This window comes from Seriola lalandi, unplaced genomic scaffold (assembly GCF_002814215.2).
Source record: "Seriola lalandi dorsalis isolate HSWRI2012SDOR001 ecotype SW California unplaced genomic scaffold, Sedor1 jcf7180002054370, whole genome shotgun sequence".
Taxonomy (NCBI): domain Eukaryota; kingdom Metazoa; phylum Chordata; class Actinopteri; order Carangiformes; family Carangidae; genus Seriola; species Seriola lalandi.
This window is the reverse complement of record NW_019524923.1, coordinates 741,141-763,444: the sequence shown is the minus strand read 5'-3', so window position 1 is coordinate 763,444 and position 22,304 is coordinate 741,141. Positions and strand designations below refer to the sequence as shown.

At 41.3% G+C, this 22,304-nt stretch overlaps 1 protein-coding gene across 5 annotated transcripts in view; it reads left to right on the top strand.

The window, feature by feature from the left end:
- Positions 1-22,304, top strand: part of ptpn13 (protein tyrosine phosphatase non-receptor type 13) — a 44,267-nt gene that overhangs the window by 7,138 nt on the left and 14,825 nt on the right. For 3 of the 5 annotated variants that reach the window (XM_087174681.1, XM_087174680.1, XM_087174679.1), the window contains exons 3-17: positions 2,331-2,497; positions 4,039-4,104; positions 5,527-5,712; positions 6,000-6,087; positions 8,612-9,244; positions 14,961-15,053; positions 17,346-17,469; positions 18,440-18,656; positions 19,701-19,775; positions 19,894-20,065; positions 20,452-20,602; positions 20,722-20,860; positions 21,033-21,185; positions 21,717-21,899; positions 21,991-22,153. In XM_087174681.1, coding sequence (XP_087030807.1) covers positions 2,331-2,497; positions 4,039-4,104; positions 5,527-5,712; positions 6,000-6,087; positions 8,612-9,244; positions 14,961-15,053; positions 17,346-17,469; positions 18,440-18,656; positions 19,701-19,775; positions 19,894-20,065; positions 20,452-20,602; positions 20,722-20,860; positions 21,033-21,185; positions 21,717-21,899; positions 21,991-22,153 — 2,610 coding nt within the window. The remainder of the gene's footprint in view (positions 1-2,330; positions 2,498-4,038; positions 4,105-5,526; positions 5,713-5,999; positions 6,088-8,611; positions 9,245-14,960; positions 15,054-17,345; positions 17,470-18,439; positions 18,657-19,700; positions 19,776-19,893; positions 20,066-20,451; positions 20,603-20,721; positions 20,861-21,032; positions 21,186-21,716; positions 21,900-21,990; positions 22,154-22,304) is intronic. The other 2 variants (XM_023408633.2, XM_023408632.2) reach the window with 1 other exon arrangement.

The following is a 22,304-nucleotide window of genomic DNA, read 5'->3' as shown; positions in this document are numbered from 1 at the left end:
AATCAAAACATTCAATCAGTGCAGCCATTTAGTTGTCAGTTTGTTGCAAACTGGTTCAGCGTCATTAGTAGGATTGTAGACTGCGCAGTTTTTTTAATTTTTTTATCCATCATTCTTGTGAGTCATTTGTGTGTCTGTGGTTGTCCTTGAAGATAGGAAGAGATAAAGTCCCCATGACAGTGTCTTTGTAACCAAAGAAAACTTCTACAACGGGGTGACTAAGGGAGGTTTAACTCTGGAGACATTGGACAGGATGTGAGTCAGCAGGCACTGTAGAGCGCTATGTGGGCTAGGGTGGGGCCTAGTCTCATAAGAAACTCCAGTGCACCTGATTATATTGACCTTAACTGCCTCATCTAACCTGTTCATCATTGGTTGTGAGAATTTCCATTTAATAGTAACACAGCTCTGACTGTGTGTTTCTGAATAAACCAGATTGACCTCAACTTTCAGGTGGCAGACTGAATTCATTGCAGACCTGGCATGCTGTAGGAATTCCCTCTTATCAGTGTGGTGTGTAAATATTCCTTTTATGCTGAGGCCACATTTATTACAAGAAGATTGTCATAAGTAAATAATAAAAAACACTTGTAATTCAGTCTTTGTGGCTTGTGAGATAAAGTTTGTTAAGGACAAGATGCAAGGTTAGATATTTGGAGTACTTTAGATTATTTCATCTTCATGGGGCATTGTGCTGCAGTGATTGTTAACACATCCCCCTTTTTCCTACAGTGTATAGTTGTCTAGCTATACTGAGTAAATTGTGGCCTCTCATGTGTACAGTTTTAGACTGCTGACTGAGTGGAGCTAAAATTTGAAGAGCAGATGTTGGAACCAGCTATTATATAGTCACTGAGCTATGTAAAGAAGTATGTTTACCACAAGAGTGGATTAATAACAGCAACCATTTAAACATTTTTGATTTCTTAGACAATTTTTGTTAGATGTCCTGGTCAGCTATGAACAGTAATGGAGAAGCTGACGTTGTTGCTGGTTTATACTTTAAAAAGCATAAAAACATGAAATGTCAAGTCATACTTTAGTTGTATTTTGTTTCTTTCTGTCTGCTGAAGTCACAGTGCATGTTTCCTAATGTACGGAGGGGGTCTAATGTACAATTGACTTGGCTAAATTTAATATGACTTCTCAGGCTCTTCTCAAACGTTGTGAATGGAGTCACATTGTCAAACACTTAACCACTAGCACATTTTTTTCCCCTGTGGGTAAACGGTAGCGGTTAGTAACCATGTTTGTTTAAGAATGATTTGTTTGAATAAGTGATGTGTGAATATTTCTGATTTGTTAGAGGAGTTCCTCCTCATGATCCCAGCTACATATTATTTAAGATCATATAGAAACCAGTGTCTTCTACATTTCTCTGTTTCTCTGTCTACTATTTATCCCTGTGTCTGCTCCTGTATTTGGGACTCAGCTGAGGCCATCTACTAATGGCTTGTTTGCTTGCAAACTGAATGCATGGTAGACAGCACAGTTTGAAAACAGAGGACAACCTCTCACAGATTGCACTGTCAGTAACCATCCTGTATGGTTTTGGTGTATATCTGTAGTTTATTGGAGCTGTTGTTGAATTTGTTATCCACCAAGAAACTCATTTGCTCAGACTGAGTCATGCACTTCTGCTCAGCTCTATTATTGCTTATCCAGAGCAGAAGTTTTGCGTGGGATACACCTAGTAACCCAGTCTACGTTTGAGTAAGACCTCCAAATGCTCACATGAGTTTCAAACAGGAAACTTATATTTACTTTATAAATTCCAGCTTTTGAAAGCAGATATTTAGTGCCTCAAATCCAGTTCCTCTGTTCGTCTCTGTGCTCCTCTCAGAGTGAAGTATCAGTCAAAGAAAAGAATTTTGCAGCGCTGCTCAAACATTCCTTTGTATATTTTTAAAACGTCCTCTAACCATCGTGCTGGCTGCGGCTTCGTAGGAAAGGAGAATTACGCTGTGTAGCCATTCCTTTCTGCTTCCATGCCTCAACAGTTATTTTCTTGCAGGCTAAGAAAGCAACATGTGTTTTTGTTTACTTCAATCATCTTGAATTTCCATAAACGCCAAAAGCCTGAGCAAGAAACATTCACTGTGGTTGGATATGTCTACATTTGCTGCATTCAGGCTGTAAATGCTTAGAAGAATTTGATGCTAGTATTGAGCTTTAAAACACAATACCTCACTGTAACACTGCATGTGCATGCATTTGTGGTAATAGCTAAGAATTTAAATAATGGAAGTCAAGTAAGTCGTTGTATTTGTTTTCCTGTTTTGGTTCCTGATCATATCTCCAATGGCTGAATTGTCTGTTTCTGCCTCCAGACCCTGCAGCCATGGGCTTCATCATCTCTCCCTGGTCCCTCCTGCTCATGCCCTCTGGCAACATCTCATTCACAGACGAGTATGTCACCCAGCAGGACTTGAGAGCCTTCACAGCTCCAGAGGTCCTGGAGGGGGTCTCCTTGACTTCAGTCTCTGACATAGAGAAGGTATAAACTTAACATAACCCATGTTTGTGGCAGAACAGTACAAACTGTCAAGAGTATGTTTTCTAATGCTTCATTTGGGTAAATTTTATCCCCTTTTCCCGCATCCTCTGTTAATGCTCATACATTTTCAGCAAAAATGGGTGATATCTTTCCATTTAGAACACATAAATTTCATGCGTGAATGTTTGGTCTAATCTCAGTGTATTACTGTTGCCCACTGGGTAATTTAATGAAGCTGCTGTCATTTATTTCTTTTACTGTTTGTTTTATTTGGATATAGAAAAGGTTTTCCACAGTTATACGAATTGCTGCATGCTACAGTTAGACAATAGGACCAACACACAGGTGCATATTTCTGCTAATTTAATTTTTATCTCAGTAAATGCCTCCCCTGGTGTTCAAAGTTTCCAGGGTGAGGCAAATAACATGTAAAAATGCATGTACTGGAATAACTAATTACTATTTTTGTTGCTTCTGGCAGCTTCCCAGTACTAACATATTGTATTTCAACAGGTTTTGTGCTCCAGTGGTGAACAGCTGTGGCACTTAATACTTATAACATACAATACATTTGGTCATTAGAAGTTTTGAATGAAACCCTCTGTTGTTGTGATGGATTGTCAAGAGCACATTCTTGCTCGAGTAACCCAACAGCACGAGACTCCAGTGCATATTAATTGTTTCCGGATCTGAGGTAGTTGTGCAGATGCAACATTCAGAACAAGATCAACAATATTATCTTCTGCAATGCAATATATGACTTCTTTTACATATACTCAGAACCACACCCCCTCCACTCAACTCTGCCCCTCTGGTAGAGGAGCTAAAAGCTTGCATGACTGGATTCCTGTTTCTGGCACGGCCCCACAGACCTCAACACAGTTTTGTGCTGAGTCAGTTTTCCAGCCCTGGGCCTGTCTCCCCAGCCGAGTTATTTCAGTGTAGAAAGTATAATCTGTTTCTCTCATTATCAGAGACGGTGGGTAAACATACGTCAGCTGCAAATGCCACGATTTTCCTTTCACTTTTTCAACATATAGGCTGCTATTGTTGCTTTTAATGGGCTGCTTTTAAGTTTCCACATTTTCTGAAAGTGTGAGTGTGCCTTTAAATTTGTACTCTGAGATCTGTTCCTAAAAGACCTTGACGGCTATGTTGCATTCTTTGGCAATCCCTGAATTATTCTTTCCTCTACCAAGCCCAACATTCGGGGGAAGTGATTTCTCTCCCAAGTAATGAGTACAGAGTAATAAGGAGAGGAAAATGGAAAAATGTTTTTGGATTTAGGCTGAAAGCCCCTGTTTTTTTTTCTTTTCCAAAAAAGAATGAATTCTTCTTTTAACACTGAGCATTAGTCTGTCGCTCTTTCTTTTACAAAGGGACGTTTGACTTATTTTAATAAGGTTCAAGAACTTTATATAAGGAATATTATATTCCTCACCTTTTCTATGTGCTCACTATTGCCTTACTCTTGTCTTGCTGTTTGTTTTTACAAAAGACGGAATGAAGCTAATGTAACCAAGTGATGTTTTTTTTCACAGATGCACATGTACTCTTTGGGGATGACTCTGTTCTGGGGAGCGGACTATGAGATCCCTCAAAGTCAGGTAAATCTTTACCATGCGTACCATGCATTGTTCCAAATGGATAGAGGTTATAATATGGACACATTATAATGAATCTCCTAAAACACTTAATCAAACATTGCCCCTCACACTGGCATAATGAAAAAGTGGACAGTGCTTTTGCAGGAGCTAGTGTATGGCAAAATATAATTTATAATGCTTATTGGTAATGTTCATTTAAAGGAAATCAATATTTCAGTTTGTAGCCTAATGCCTAATTTGTAGCCCAAATGCCTTATAACCACTCTGAAAGCAGACACTATGTTTATCAGTGGAATCAGTTTTTTAAAATGAGATCTGTATCTGAATATCTGATCTGGAAGGCACAAGCTCTTTGCACTCTGGTATGCGTATGAATCTGCAAAGACCACTGGAGATGGTCTGGTTCACAATGCATTCATATCTCAATAAGAAGCAGCCAGGTGTAAAACACAATCCGCACAGTGTGTTCTCATTTGTGAGAAAGTAACGCCCTTAGGTTTGAAACGGCATTACTCACACTCACGTTTACAATCCACTTCAGGTCCATGTACTCTGATCCTGTCCTCTCGCTCATCTATGAAGTGGTTGCTATATTAGTGCTCATGGCAGCTGCAAAGTTTGTAACAAACACTGTTTCTGATGCATCCAAACAATGAAGACAAGTTTCATAAAAGACATGAAGGCTGTTCAGATACTTAAAGTCACAGTGAATCAGAAGTTAGACCGCTCAAAGCTTTCATAATTTGATGTGTTTCCAAGTAAAACAGAATATGTGGGCAGGGTATAGTTGCTAGTTGGATTTAAGTCAAATATTTCAGATTTGATTGGACCACTCAGAAATGGGCTTATAATACAGAGCGATACTGAGCAGTAGTGTGATACCTGTAGAGGAGTAGTATCCTCCACCCACACCTCCCTCCTGTGTTGTTTGATCAGGATAGGGAGGATGAGGAAGAAATTAATAAATTAAATCGCATACAAATTCTTTGGACTGGAAAAAAGGAGTATCTTGGTGATACTATTATGTGGTGGTGATACTGATTCAAATCTGCATCCCCACCCTCGGTATCAAATATCAAAGTGACGTCAAAGGGCATGCAAGAAATCTGCACTGAGAGTGAAATAATAAATTGTTCCATGTTTTTGTTTTTATAGACAAAGCAAAGTATCTAACATCACTTGCAGAAAAAATAATAAAGGCTTAGCCTTTTAATCTAAAACATGTGCTAGATGGGCATTTAAAGTAGGTGATGGGATTGCGCCATGTTGGCAAGGCTTAGCTCTGCCTCATTATCCAAACACAAAAGAAAGCTAACCTGATAATACTGATATCAGATCAGAGACACTAATAGAGCTTGTCACCTCACAGCACATGCGGCTCCTGACATTGTGTGTTAACTGTTACTTTGTTTTGCAATGCAGCCTATGAAGTTGGGGGAACACCTAAACAGCCTCCTTCTCAACATGTGTGATGATGTTACATTGAGTCGAATGTCGCTGCGCACGGTGCTGGACATCTGCAGCAAACACATCCGAAACTCCAGCTGTGACCCTCCCTTCTCCTATATCAGAAAACTGGTCCGGTTGGTACTGGGCAGCCTCTCCCAGGTACACAGTTTATTTATGCAGGTCAAGTACAACCTTCCTGTCTTTTTCTGTATTTATATTTGAGCATCTTCCAGAAACTTGCACCTCAAGCTTTATCCTAGTTAAAGACTGTTATCTGCTCTGTAAAAAGCACAGTGGGTTACATTACAGATAATGAGGCTCATGCTGATAGAACATGATTTCATGATGGATGACTCTCTAACCTCCTTCCTTCCTCCTGCCTTTTTCACCCCCCGCTCTTTGTTTTCCTTTCTCTTTTACTTCCACCCTTGTTGTCTTTTTCTCAGCTGGACGGTCTGCTGACTGATAGAGAGTCTCTTCCGGAGCGGAGTAAGGAGATTCGAGAGAGGCTGAGGGGCAAAGGTTTGCCCTCAGGTAAGATGAGCTCCACTGATACACACACACACACACACACACACACACACACACACACACACACACACACACACACACACACACACACACAAACAAAAACACACACACACACACATTGAACACACAGCAACCAAAACTGTATTTGCTTGGTGTGTTGTCAAAGGAACTTTCCAGTGGTGTAGAAAGTCATTTATTTACACAGTGATTTAGATTTCATGCTTGCCAGTAGTTCGTGATAAACTGTCTGCTTTCTATTAGTCTTGAAATCGGGTAAAAAAAAACAAAAAAAAACAGGCCACACTTCTAACTTTTGTTTACCTATGTTCTGTGTAATCTTCATGTGGGTGACACAAAGTCACAGTCTGGAACCAGGAAAAATCACCAAACCCTAGATAGACAGGTTTTGTTAGGATAATGTTGAGAATACTCTCAATATTTAGGTCAACAGAGAATATTACCTAGTCTTCCTTCCCAGTTGAGGCTGTGAGCTGTTGACATTGTGTGGTTAGTTGCACTATTTTTATATTAGCAGTTGTTTACATTTGTGTTACTTTCATTTAGAGAGAATTGGATGTAAATGCCTCCCCTGGTTGTCAAGCCATTCATCACTTACATCTTGGCTTTCTGCATTTGTGGGAAAGAATTAAAAGTAGACGAGAAACAACGCACTGCAACCTTGAATCGGATTTAATTCAGGAAAATATGACCAAATCTTCCCAGTGGTTTCTGAGAGAACTCCAGCATTTTTCCAGGCCATGGAAATGAGAGCAGAGCGCAAACATGGCTATCGTCCCGATTATGTAAGCATGGCATGGCATTGATTACAGATGCATATTTTGGAGTCACCAGTGAAGCTGCTGGTCTGCTGTTTGTATCAGTGCTTTGTTTCCGTGGTTGAGCCCCAGCCAGCCCTAGGGAAAGTACATGCAAAGAGTATTACTCAGTTCTTAAGCGTCTTTCTTCTTAAGAAGCAGTTCATTCCCTCCTGTATTCCAGTCCTTCCAAGTTGTAATTGCTGCTAAGGAACCTCAGTCATTGTCTCTTTTTTATGTTGGTCACCAATTCCTCACTGCTGTCCATATGACAGCAGCACCATACTAGTAGTAGCTGAAAAACTTGTGGCAACAATTGACTTCTTTGAAAAGGAAAAGACATCCTGTTGAGATTTTTTTCACTCAATCTAGCCCTTGTGTGCTTCCCTGAGTTCCTGGAAGACAGTCTGTCAGTCTTTGATGTGTTAAGACTGAGCATATGCTTTGTAGATTAAACCACCACATGCAGCGTTTTTACAGGACTTAACGTCTTCTTCTGCTCTCTCATTTCTGCGTCTCCTCGTCTTGTTTTTGCTCTTGTTCATGCACATGTTTGCCTTCTGTTTATCTCTTTGTCTCGAAAACAAGAGCCATCGTTGGCAGAGTTTATATACAACTTTGTCTGGAAAGGCAAACTTGAAATTTATGGACAGTCAAAGAAAGCAACATTCATTATGCAGTTTTAAGAAAGACACAGTGATAGATGGGCATGATACCGCTGCCAAAAATGATTCGTTATTGTGGCACAGCATGTTCTATTGTTCGTTTTTAAGTAAGGAGGGGAAAAATTAGCTACTGCACAAAACAGACAGGCAGATATAATAGGTACACCTTAAGGTCAAGCGCAGCATGCCATTTTTCATAATTTGCTTTTCCTTGCACTTTTGTTGGTTTGCTATGCAAATTAATTACTTTTATTTGCCATTAATGGCTGTCCCCTTGAGCTGTACAACAGACACTTCCTATTGCTGCTTCTAATTCTAATCAGTGGCCATCTAATCTGTTGAATAACCATGCACTATTCAGTTGGGGCCGGATTTGAAAAATGAAAATTAGAATTTAAAAAGTAAGAAACTTTCTGTAACAAGGGACTTGGTTTTAACACACTCTCTTAACAGACCATGAGAGTGGAAGGAAGCTTTCATAAACATGCAGCTGTGGTGCTGCACAAAACTGTTAGATGTTATTTAATCAGCAGGAGGGACAGTGCCCAGCTTGTCCCTTATAATATATTTTATACTATATCTCTGATACTGACTGATTGGAGTGTCTGAGGAGACATCCCATTCACTGTAGCAGCATTGAATCTTTCAGTAGAGGGGCTGAGAGAGGCCTGCTGCAGGTGCCAGGGTATCAGAGCGAAGGAGGGGAAGTCGACAGTCGACAGTGCCATGTTTAGTTGCTGTGTCATGCTGATGCTGTTAGAAATGGATGCCAGGCTGGACAGCCACTTAAGCGTAATGAAGTATATTGTACTATTCAAATCAAAATCCTTGTTAATCCCTCCTCTCATCATAAATACTACCCTCTGTATTGAGTGTAGTGTTAATAATGATGTTATTCACTGAGAATGAAGTATATATCAGATGATCTTTTATATTTGTGTTTTCCTTTTGAATACCTGCTGAATGATTTTATGTGTGTTATTCTGTGTTTTGAGTGTGAGCTTCTGCTTGTGGTTTAGTACAACATTGGCTCTCTCTTGTTCTCAGGGAGGAGTGCCGCCCCCAGGGTTCTGGAGCGCTATCGAGCCAGGACTCAGGAGCAGACATCTCTAAACCGGGGCCTCAGTCGTTCTATGGGTTCCCTGCCAATCCAGGGCCTGCTGAAGGGGGATGAGGGGGCAGCCCTACAGTATTCCCTGTCTGATTATCACCAGAACTCTGAATCCCCCACAGAACTTTACCCCAAACCCCCCTCACTCCACCACCAGCACTCCTATCCCTATCTGCACCCTCTTCATCCACAACAAAAAGGCCGGCCAGTGGAACTGGACCGGAGGTCTTTACCCTTCCACAGTGGGGAACTGGGCCCTAGTCAAGCCAGGAAGACCTGGGCTTCCTCTGTGGACTTGGCTTGTATTGATCCAGAGGCTCTTCGTTTTGGGGCATTGGAGGATGCGCGAAGGGGCAGCAGTGCCTTAAGTACCCACTCTATAGGCAGGCGCAAATCGCCCTTGCGGGCATCCAGGGAGAGGGATTCTTGCTACCCTGAGTTTGGTGGCCTGAAGAGTAGGAAGCCTCATCACCACTCAGCCCTGTCTGTAGGCTCAGGCCTCCCTGGTGCCTATGACAGGATCAAGGAGAGACAGAGGAAACTTCAGGCGTTAAGGCAAGCAGTAGATGGTGAGTATACTTTCTTAACAAAACACTTTCTTAAAAGTGCAGTATAGAGGAACAGTTGTTTTCAGCCCCAAGACTCACATAAATGTGCTTTTAAGTTTTGATTTTTAGTCCTCGGGGTGACTGTTAAGTGTTATGTGTTTATGTTGTAGAAATTCCTTGTGAAATTTGAAAAGCATGTCTCTTGCCACCAGTACAGTATGTCAGTCAAACTGGTATAACATTTTCTTGAGTAGGACTTGGCACTAAGGCCCCAGTATGCCTTTCCAAAATCAAGAATCTGCCATTCACAGCCACTTCATGTTGTGATTGGCCAGGTGTGCAGAGGTGAAAAAGGAAGACAGTCAAGGTTTTCCATTCTTTACACAACTATTTCTGTTGTTTCTGTAGTTGTTCAACTATTTCTTTGGCTCATCCTGGTAGTTGGAGAGGAGTTCACCATGAATAATCTTCACACGTCAGAGAACTTAATTTACAATTTTGAAAAGTGATTCTCTTGATTAAATACCATGATTCACTTCTCAAAAATGTTCCGTTAACTATGCAGTTCACACACAAACAGTACATGGTGTCCAGCAAACTGAAATGATGCTCACCTCAGACTCACTCTGCAAAAACTACAAAACACACTCAGCCTTTTTTGGCAGTTACAGGTTCTTTCAAATCTTTTATCTCTGCCTCCTTTCTAATTTTCATCATTGCAACAGATTACACGCAATAATAACAAGGTCATTAGTATTGCAGGATAACAGGATTTTCGTGACGCATCTGAGCTTGGTCATGTGTCATTATTGTCTAATGTGTGGTGCCAGTGCTTTGTCAGAACATGTAGTGCTTGGGCTGCTGCGTTGGTGAATATGCTTGTTATTTGTTGGGTCACCCACAGTTCAAAACTGGAAAAACCCACCCAAGAAGTTCCTGGCTGTGACCGAGTGACTGAGACAATGAATGAAATCTACAGTAAAACATTTTGAGGTCCCAGCTGTGCTGTTGAGATATATAGGAAATGTCAAACTGGGTGGTGAAATGAATTTATCATGCAATAAATGTGGGTGAAGAGACTGCATGGAGCCATCAGCTGGGCTGATCTGAGAGATGAAAATGTGACAGCGAGCAGGATGACGTGAGCAGACAGACACCCGGGCTAGTTGCAGGTTGTGTGTCCATCTGTAACTACCATGTGGGATGGGAGCTGGGTGCTGGCTTGAATGAAGTATCATTGGTGGTGGCTGGGCAGCAATGTTTAGACAGAATGTATGAGTCACTGGTACAGGAGGTTTCCAAATGGCTGATTCTAATTACAGGCCAGCTTAATTCTAGCCTGCTGCTAGCTGTCACACATGCTACTATAAAGCAAAGTCCCTCTCACACTCTTTTATTTTTTTTTACATGTGGCTGTAAACACACAGATATAAACACTCATGCATGCAAATATAGTTATTGACCATACACAAACCCAAGGTATTTACAGCCTGAAAAAAAACAAAAAATCACATGCTTAGACCGAGCACACACAACACGATTGTTTAACACCTCAGCAGTCAGCTCCAAGAGCTTTAAGTTTCCCTTGGGAGCTTATTGAGTTCTTAGTAAAGTCTCCATAGGCAGGCTAGTTTTATGCAATGAGTCACATGTGGCTATATGCGTCTGCTGGCCATTTGGGGACAGCAGAGGAGCATGAGGGATGAATGGTTTCATATAATAAACCACTGTCTTCTACCTCTTCTTCCTTTTCCTCCTCCCACTGTTCCTCCATATTCCCCACTCTGTAGCTCCCTCCAACCTCCAGCCTCCCTGCTTTTCTGGCAGCTATTTTTAATGCTGACCGAGCCACCAACCAAGCATTCTTTTCCTCGACTGTGGCTTTTTATCCCCAGCAACTCCTGCCTTCCTTTCCTTCCCTCCCCTTTGCCCTTAGCTGATTGTAATCAGGGGCATTAGGTTTTTTATTTTATTTCATATGATGGTGTGAAGAGAGGAGCCGAGCTTCTCCACCTCCAGCTGTGTCAGAGAAAGAACATTACAATGTTGGATAGCCCCTGTTTATTGTCCAGCCCATTTGTGTGTGTGTGTGTGTGTGTGTGTGTGTGTGTGTGTGTGTGTGTGTGTGTGTGTGTGTGTGTGAGAGAGAATATATATATTTTTTGTGTCAGTAGCTTCTAATTAATATTAAATTAGGATTGATGTGAGACACCATGCTGACGTGAAGGAATGTTTGGCTGTGAAGGCTGAGCCAAAATATTTTTGTATTCCCGTCCCAGCTCTATTTTCTATAGCATGAATGGGGCCTAATTGAGCACAGACCATTTGCGGGGCCTTGTGGATGTGTTACTTGGCAGAGAACTCCTTTTCTTTCTTCTTCTCTTACTTTTTTCTGTTCTTTTCTACAGGAAAGTGATGGCGCAGCAGTGGTCAGTGCTCTCAGGTTTCACCCAGTTACAAACTGCTCTTCTGTCTTTTGTGTGTGTGCGAGTTTGCAAAATATGTCCAATTGATTGAATATGAATTAAAAGTAGTGTGTGTGCATGCCTGTGTGTGCATGGGCATGTTTTTACCTTGTCCCCTATGTCTCATCCAGTCCCCCCCCCCGCGTCCTTTTCTTGGTACCAAGGTGCTTCAATCAGTAGAAATTTTCCTTACAGACTGTAATTGGAGTCATGCGTAGCGGATGAGGGAATTCCTAACGTTATTGGACTTTTCCGGCGCTTGGCAGCAGGTCATGTGGCTCTGGGCTGGGTTGGGTCCAGCTTTGACAACAATACAGAACTCTGCTGCCCGGGGGGGGGGGGGCTTCACACAAAAGTACAACCCCCAAATTTTCATAATTATATTACTGTTTGGTTCACTCACTCCGAAAGCTGCACCAGGAAAGATTATTGAGTGTTTCTAGGATTTTTATAAAAAGCCCCTGATCCATTTTAATCAACTGCCCGACTCATTTCCTCTTCACATTATGAATAATGTCTAACACAATCACTATAAGGGTTCACAAGCAGTGTGGAAATTTATAAATAGACATTTGTTCATTACTATATTTTTGTCTACATTATGTGCACTTAAAATTGCAATTTCACAAACTCTAAACTGCATGTTTTTCTTTTCTTCTGAGTCATGTTAACCTGCGGGAAGCTTGAGGGTTTCTATAAGCTATTAGCCATTTTAGCCCACACTTTAAAGGGAATTCCTCCTCCCCCCCTGGGACCACCAGACTTTAAATAACCTCATAGTCTGAGTTTGTGTCTCTTCTCAGCTTGAACACCCCAAAAGGCCGTAGCCTATAAGAGCTGTTTGTGTAGAAAACTTGTGCTGTATCGGTTCCTGCGAGGAATCAGGGAGAGGGGGGATGGGGGGACGGGGGGGTAAAACAGGGTCATAGGGAGAGGAAATGAGAAGATAAGGTGCAGGGAGGGGAGAAATGAATGCAGGTCGCATTCCCTGGAGATGATGCTCTTCCACTGAAAATGTGTACAGACTGTCTTTCCAGCAAGTGTGTGTGATTTCCTATACTGAGAGAAAGACACGATAGAGCTGAGTAGGATAAAGTTTAGGAATGGACTCAGTGTTTCTGTTTGTTAAGCATCGTATTTTGTATATAATTACTGCAAAAACATGCTGACAGCTTAGATCCTCCTCTTCTCTTACTGTCTCTTTGGAATGTACTGTATGTGTTGTCACTTAACTGACTGTATTGCTTTAAGGCGGAAGAGGAAGGGACTTACAGAATCAACCGATTTATTTTGCTAATCCCTTGTCTTCATCTGTTTTATAATATCATATTTCCTGGAAAACAAACAAGAACAGTGATGAGCACTTAGAAGAAGCTATGTAGTACATGTTTACATGAGTCACCCTCTGTCCCCCACTCCCTCAGTCATTTAGTGAAACATTCACATTATCTGCAAGATCTCTCTGTTAATCTATCTAATTTGCTGGGACCTTCTCCATTTCTCTGTCCCCCTTTTAGTTTGAGCTGCTGTGGGTGTTTTGAGGTCATGATATAATGGTGATCCCAGGTGTATTTACTTCAGATTTCTCTAAATATGTTGATTCACGCTCAGGTTAAGTGCGACTAACCAAACAACCACATCAGACACTCATGGCTTGACTAAAAACTCAAAAAGCCACATTCATAACATTACATTTACATTTGTGGTTGTGTTACACTCAATAGGCAATCTAATACAATGTGATATAATACCCCTATACTGCAATATATTACAGTTTAGGCTTGGTACTTGTGTTTTAGCAGAGTTTTTAGAAGTACAAACTACAGCATCATAAATTACCTTTGACCTACATAGTTTGCATTGTGGTCTTTTCTGTTAGTTTTCCACATCCAGATTTGTTGGGATTACTTTAAATAAAATCATCTGCAGTTTCTTCCTGTGGAGTTCTGTAATGAAGACTGATTAGTAGATGTAATTGCATTTAGATTAATTTCGTTGCTCTGTGAATTCTTGTATTTTCTTCTCTTTTATATACAAAAATAAGAAGCGCATAAAAACACTTAAATTCACAAATGCTTCTTCTTTCTCTTTAGGTTTAGACAGGTTTTAATCAGATCATAAACAGGTCTTTACTGCTGCTTCATGGTGCACACGTGTGGGCATCTGTGCATGTATGTGTCAATATGGATGTTTTTGTAAATATGTAAGTCTTTGTGCTGGCGTGGGTAAAGCTAAAGATGGTAAATCACTGTAAAACACATAGAAGAGACTGTGCTCCTCTGTGTACCTTTTTAACGCAGATGACACGGTGTCAAAGGAACTCATGAGTCACTAACCAGCAGAAGAGGGAAAACTATTTTGGGTAACAGTTTGACCAGTTCTCGTTCTTAGTAACATTAGGGCTGCTGCTGCTGCTGCTGCTGGGCCGCGATGCTTTTTACTAATGATGTTTACAGAAGACATACATCATTACAAAGAGAAGTATGTTGTGCTGTGAAATATTTCTGAGTTAAAGTGCCTGAGCAATGACTTGGGAATGCCATTAATTCAAGCTATGCAGCTGATACTGAGGAGCAGGACTTTCAAGTTTCGTGTACAAGGCAGAGAAACACATGGCACGTCAGCATAGTTTTTCAGACTGTTTTGGGCATTGCTTATGTTGTTTGCACCAGAGTTTCAGTGCACTATTGAGTTTATGATGCACCACTTTGGGAAGAGTAAATAATTGTGGTGAGCTTGTCTGTACTTGCTGTGGTTCAGTCAGTCAAGCAAGACAAAAGATAACGCCCTCAAACAACAAGCTCTACAACCTGACAGGAGGCATGCCTGCATACAATTGTGCTAAAGCTGCTTTTCAGTGTAGTTAAATATGTCTTTCATTAGGAGTGTTTACCAACAGCATGACTAATACCTGCTTTGTGTGTTTCCGTCTAATGGTTTGGGGTTGCCATCAGTCTAAGTAGGATTTGGAGCGAGTCCTGCAAAAGAAAACAGTAGCTTGTCAGTTCACGTTGCCCAAGTCTTATAAAAACTGATACAGTTTCTTGTAAAAGTTCAGTGTCGTGTGATGCTGAAGGACAAACGGCTTCACTTTAACATCTCTCACAAACAAACAGCAAACAAGTCCATGTAACCATTTGAAGTTGTTCTAATGTGCATGAAGGTTATGTTTGATACATTTCCTCATTTCACAGATATTTTCTCATACCACTGCATGGTTTGTTTTTGATGATTTTTAAAGATGGCGATGATGGTCTTTTGTCTTCCCTCAGACCCAGTCCACACCCACCAGAGGTACCACAGTGATTACAGTTCATCGAGTGAAAGCCCCTCAGTGACCTCCTCAGATCCAGACTACAGACAAGGTAACAGCTGCCTCTGAATCGTTTATTATAATTGTTATTTTTTTCATGGAGACATGTGGTTTGTGTATATACAAACTTGTGGCAAGTGCTACACACACATAACTCATAGTGGTTATGTGCATGACGCAGAGGTAAACATGAAAAAACAAAGAGGGCTACTTTTTCCACATAGTGAAACTGTTCCAGTCTCGTTGTGACATTCCTGTCACGACAGATAAAATTAATCAGTTAATAGGAAAAACAACGAAGCCACACTACATGTTTCTCATTCCTGTTTCTGTGGAACTGGAGCCCTGCTATTTTCACTTAAGCCATCTAATCAAGGACTGATTCACACCTGGAATGGCGAGTGAATTTCACTTGAAAAAGCAGCAGCAGTCTGGGCTAAAACCACTGGCAAAGGATATCAATTATTCTTTGTCTCTGCTGACCACTTCCTGTGGTCTGTCCTGCTCGAAGCCAGATTTCCGGCTGTCTTACATGCCAAACCATACAGGGTGCGCTTTGTCTGCTTGAAATTGGGAGGTGCACCACTCTGCCTTGATTTTTTTTAAGAAGCACTTGGAAGAGAGCTGCTGTCAGTCACTCACCTGGTTCTGCAAGTCAAATTGGACCATGTCCTGAGCTGTATAGAATTGCACAAGATAATATGCCGTCACTTTAATTACAAAATGAAATTGTGCAATATAACATAAACAAGATTTCAGTAACAGAATAGTGTGGGAAACATTTGGCTGGTCTACACTAAACAAAACTATTGCTGCGGTATCGAGCAAAACCGCAGCTCAGATTTAATGGTTCCAAAGTGAGTGACTGGGATAACTGGAAATGTCCCCTGTTGTGTGAGTTGTAATATCTCAATTCACTGTGACAACAGATATAGCGTCTTCCAATGTCCTGCTGAAATAAACAAAGCAAAGTATAAAGACATGGTTACGCTATGTTGTGTGGGAAGTTATCAGGGTCTGGAAAGATGTCTGAGTCACTGAGGATGACCGTGTTAATAGGAAATATTCTGTCACTCTTAACTATTTTGTCAGTATTGGACGTTTCATTACACTTTTTATGGATCCCTAGTGGGTTTAAGCCCAGCAAACATGAGACCTGATGCTTATGTTAGTCATAGACTGCAAGTATGAAAATGTGTAGGTTTTACTGGCTGTTACTGAGCCTCATGTGAGGTGTAAATGAAAGTTTGTGTCAAAGCAGAAAATTCACAGGATTTCAGCAGCCATACATCGTCATCCCTCTAAGTTTCTGCCGCTTATCCAGACAAGAAGAGGTGCCCTCCCTCAGCAGCATCCTCCAGTTCTTCCCAGGGAGCCCTTTGGCATCCTGCTCAGACTTCCAAACCACCTCAATAGGGTCCTTTTCAACACAGCGATTCTCCCTTGATACCTTCTGGATGCCAGATCAGACAACCAGAGAAATAAACTCATTTCAGCCAGTGCAATCTTATCCTTGTGGTCGCACACAGTCAAGAACAACTGCAGTGTGTCACTGGTATAGAGATGTTTCCAATTCAGACAGACAGACAGCACCTCACACACAATGTAAACTGGACCATGTAAACCATTATACAGTAGACTTAATAAAATAATAATATAACTACACATATTTATTCATGTAGGCAGTTTTATGTGTTTTCAACTGTGCTGTTGTTTTTTATAATGATTTCAGACCTTTGACTAAAAGATTAATATTAATTACATATAATAAAAATATCATCTTATCTTATCTTATCTTGATATACTTATACTTGTCAGTGCAGCAGGAGACAGAGTTAATAAAGGTCAAAAGCAAGTTTATTCAAGCTTGCCCAACACCCATACTCCATTTAATGCTGTCTTCATGTTTTGCACTGTTGCACGAAAGTTTGACGCTGAGCTCAGACAGCTGTGAAGAGTTTAAACGTTCTAGTGGAAAAAGTGCCAGTTTTATTTGGAAATAGCTGAAATATATTGAACATGTTCCAAAAAGAAAAGCTGTTTGAATCTTTTCCATCTGAAACATGCAGTAAGTCATAACTTCTGTCCATCTGACACATACTGTTGCTGTAATGTAGTGGTGATCTTTTTATTCACAATTTCGACACGAGGCAAAAGAGATCCCATTTGTGGCACTGATTTGACCTGATTTCAGTTTTCGGTAAATACTCCACCTCCCTCAGCACATGTTCATGCACGTACATTTGCAGCCCAGCGTGGGTGTCTCCAGTCTGCATTTGGACAGGTGTGTTTGATTGTGTACGTGTAAAAACAAAATTCACTCCTTTTGTGTTTGTGTGCACAGCTCATGCTCCCATGTCTCTTCCAGCTAAGAAACCGAGCGAGGGGAGGCGGTACGGCTCGCAGCTTGCACTTTCCTCTGAACACGACGCCCTGTCACTGACGAGTCACAACACACACAGGCACAGGTAACGTATACACATATGTATACAAGTGGCTACTAGTGTGGTTTTCTCCCTAAACAGCCTACAGCTACAATCCACAGAAATCTGCCCCTTAATGGATGTTACAGACCCAAGCAGATCCTGACTCTCATCCTAAAGCAATTGTCATACAAGGCCCTTTTCCATTCCCACCACATTTTTTAGAAAATGGAAATGAGCCAAGAATATGGAAAAATTATTGTTCAAAAAGTATTGGTTGTGTGTGTGTGTGTTTGTTGTGCATTATGTAGCCCCTCCATCACAACCACCACCAGCAGATTATTAAGCTTCTGTAGTGGCTGCACCAGGTGTTTGCTTCTGGCTGCACCGATATGGCATTTGTATAGGTGAATTAATAATTGGTTTGATGGTTGAGTTTAGGTGGGAAATGTTATTGCATGAATTTCACCACCTGCCCCACTGCATTGGAGCGTGTACGCCTTGAGTCAACATGTTTGTATGTGCCCGTTCGTTTGTTGTTCAGGGAAGCCACGAAAGAAGCTGACCGGTTTGCTCCTCTGGGCCACGCACACAGCTGGTGTGGCATAGCAGGGTCAACCCCATGCTTCGCTAGTGAGGTCATCTAATGTGACATCCACATTCAGCAATCTCTGTCTCTCTAATCTCTGGCATTACAGACCTGAACTGCCTGCTGTTGCTATGCCTGCTCACAGAACGACCATGTTTTCAATCCATCCAACAGCACAGAGCGCTTGTTTTCCCCTGATGCTGGAGGAAAACAATCAACTAGTATTGGGTTTCTTTTGTGTATAAACACATTTTGTTGGACATATGTCCCTCTCATTGCCACTTTTAAGTCTTCTAGTATAGTAAATAAATGTCAGTAAATAAAAGAGGAATCCCACAAGGCATCACACATAACCAGTTGTTTCCATACAGCCTCCTGACAGCATGAGACTGTTCTGACACGCACCCTCTGCATTTCTCCCTGTAGGCAGTATGAGGGGGCTGATGAAGGCCTGGTTGGAGCTGAGCTGCTTCTCCAGAAGCAGGAGGAGGAGGTGCAGCGACTCCAGGCCCACCTGGCCAGCAGGCTGTCCAGGGCCAACCTCTACCCCACGGATGACCCCCTCCTGGCCCCATCTCGCACCTCCATGCTCGACCTTCGAGACCCCCTCTATACCTCTTCTGTACCACTCCGCAAACCCAAGGTCCGCACAGTTCATATCTTAACAGAGTCCTTATGATGGATATCTTTATGAAATAGTCAGCTTTGAGTTCAGTTGCTTGGATCTTATTTTTGTTATTAGCACTAATTACAAAACTTCCTTTGTCACTATGGAGATGTAGACCGCACATAAGGGACTAAAAGATACCATTTCAACACACACTCGTTAGTGGGAGCACCCTGCATCCAAGGCCTGACTATCTATTGCTTGAAGCTTGTTTATGTTGCAATATTTGATGATGGGTGTACAATTTGAACTCCCATGAGCTCATTGGAAACTAGGTTGTTGATGCTGTGCTCACTGGATGTTTGGTAAATACAAACTGCTGACTGGAAAACATAATTCATGTCAGCCTCCCTATGGTAATTATGAATATGTGAGGTTGTGGGACATGTGGGATTTTTTTGGGTACGGTCTGATTTATCCCACCTACTGTCACAAATTGTGAGAATGTGTTAAAACTAGGGGCAAACATAGCACCAAATCTGCTGATGGTAGCAGTGAACCTCAAATACTGTATATCAGTTATATTCCAGATTGGACATATTTCGCTGTAGTGTGTTTATTGTAGATTTTAAAGTGATATAAATTTGAATGACGGGGTTTCCAGCTAGCAAAATGAAAGTCTTCAAACTTAAACAAAGGAATGTTGCTCTTCCTGCTGCTGGTTATTAGACCTCACAGCAGAAACCCAACAAGGAAGTGTGTGTGTGTGTGTGTGTGTGTGCGTGTGTGTGTGTGTGTGCGTGCGTGCGTGCGTGCGTGCGTGCGTGCGTGCGTGCGTGCGTGTGTAAAAGTATCACATGAGCCATTGTCATTGCATTTTCATGACGAGAGCAGATATTGAAATTGTTGTGAACCTGCAGAGTGAGTGTCTCTGTGAAGGAAGTAAATGTTTAGAGTTGTGATGAAATACAAGTAGTTGTCATCATTACAAAAATATGTGGAAAGAAAGCCTAGGTTGAAAATGATCCCTTAACATTTTGGCAAAAAGACAATTACTGTTTATCTTTACACCAATGGCAGAACTTCCACGGGCCTGAGTTTGTGAAGATGGCCAGCGAACCCTGTGTTCCCTTATCTGTTCCCTCTTCAATAATGGTGAGGATGTAAATTTATGTTGCTTTTGAGCCAATGTATCCATGGGTGTTGTCACAGAATCTACTTTATTTCCCATTTGTAATTCATCACTCCCTCCTTTTTCCTTTCTGCTCACAAGAAACGTGGTAAGGTGGAGGAAGTGCAGAGGAAGGTGGGTGTGGTGCTGCTGAATGGCCAAAAGCTGGAGCTGAGCTGTGACATCAAGGCAGTGTGTAAAGACGTTCTCGATATGGTGGTTGCCCACATTGGGCTTGTGGAGCACCACCTCTTCGGCCTTGCTTACCTCAGAGGTACAGTATGTTGTACCTGTGTATGTCTGTGGTTTGAGGTGCTTGTATGCTTCAGTCTTGTATGATTGCAGATGTGAGTGTGCTCTTACTTGTGTTATTTACTTACCCTTATCCCTTGTTAGGTCAGTCTCAGATAATCTTTCAGTCTAGGAATCCAGTGTTGCTGATGAAAGATTTTTGAAATTGAAATGAAAAACAAAATTTATTCTAGAAAAAATGTTCCCTTCTTAAATGTCAAGTATATACAACCATGAGATTACAAGTGAAGCATATTAGATGTGATTTGATTAGTTTTAAACTCAGAGATTCATGGTGTTTCCATTTTCTACACCTGATGTCTCATTAAAAACTACCCTGCACCCTTTCTTTCTCAAAATCACACACAGAAAACGAGTTTTTCTTCGTCGACCCTGATGCCAAACTTTCCAAAGTGGCCCCAGAGGGATGGAAGGAGGATCCTAAGAAGAAGAAATCTGACATGCCCTTTAACCTTTTCTTACGCATCAAATTCTTCCTTGATGATGTCAACCTCATACAGTGCGTATCTGCGTTGGTAATTAGCTTGAAACGTTAAATGACACATCAAATTCATTGTCACAGAGCAGGTGTTGGCATATTTGTTATAAAAATAACCTGCTTTTTTCTGTGGATAACAGGCATGCTATGACCAAACATCAGTACTACCTACAGCTGAGGAAGGATATCTTGGAGGAGAGGGTGCGCTGTGACACAGAAAATGCCATGCTACTTGCTTCACTGGCACTGCAGGCTGAATTCAGTGACTACCAACCTGAGGTACAGAATTTCTATAATACATCTGTGTATAATCATTCAGCTAACAACACTTGTTACACTGAAGTTATATATATATATTTTTTTTTTATCATTATATAAATTAAAGTCAAGAATTTGTCTCATTAAATTAAATGTAATCTTAGAAATAATCCCGTTAACCTCTGTCCTTTAGCTCCATGGAAAGACCTATTTCAGACTGGAGCACTACCTGCCAGTGTCCATCCTGGATAAGGTAGACCAGACAACCATCAAGGAAGAGCTGCCGAAACTTCACAGCAACTACTACGGAGCGTCTGAGTCGGAGGCAGAGTTTGAGTTCCTCAAGGTCAGCAAGACAGGAGTCATGGTTTTAGACAGATGGAGCAAGTTTCAAAATACTTACTTATTGCAACACGTCTCATTTATCTCGTCGTGATTTGTAACTGAACTGTTTATTTTGTGACAAACATGATGAATGTTTTAAGTGCAAATGGCAGGTGTTTTAGGAAGGGGTTCACTTGTTTATTTTTGACGGAAAAGTAAAGATAGCAGTGTCCACTACAAACAGAAGTAGTTGTCTCCTGCTTTTTTATTCTGTCTTTATTTATCTTTCTTGCAGTGCTACTAAAGTGTACAGTCTACTTAAGCAGCTGTATTTGCTTCATGCCACTGAACACCACTGAATAATATTGTATGTGATTAGATAAAAATCTGTGCTTTCATATTGGATAACTTATCCACTGAAAGGCCTCTTTTCTGCATGAAAAGCTTAAGTATTCTATTTTAATCTCTCTCATACACATTCGCATCCCGGCCCTCTATCTCAGCACTGTGTGTTTTTGAGAATGTAACATTCCCTGTCTTGGTTTTCCTAAAGGTGAGCCAGAGGCTGACAGAGTATGGAGTTCATTTCCATCGGGTGCTTCCTGAGAAGAGGTCTCAGACAGGCATCATGCTGGGTGTCTACTCCAAGGGGGTGCTCATTTTTGAAGTCCTTAATGGAAATCGTACCCCGGTGCTAAGGTTCCCCTGGAGGGAGACAAAAAAGATTTCCTTTACGGTAGGTAAAGTCTCTTTATTATCAGAAATAAAATCGTGACACTCAATTCACTATTCACTTTCACTTAAATGTTTAATTTTTCACCCTGAAGAAAAAGAAGATTTGCCTTCAGAACACATCAGATGGGATCAAGCACCTGTTTCAGACAGACAGCAACAAGACGTGTCAGTATCTGCTACAGCTCTGCTCTGATCAGCACAAATTCCACCTGCAGATGAAGGCCCGCCAAAACAACCAGGAGCTGCAGGACTTAGGTAGGAGAGAAGTGAGCAGGCATGCATGTCTGTGTGGGTGGAGTTCACATAAAATGACCTGAGGCACCAGACAGATGTGAATATTTGGCCTACAAGAAGTTACATTTCATATCGCCTGAGAGAAATGTTAACATGTCATAAAAATGTTTCA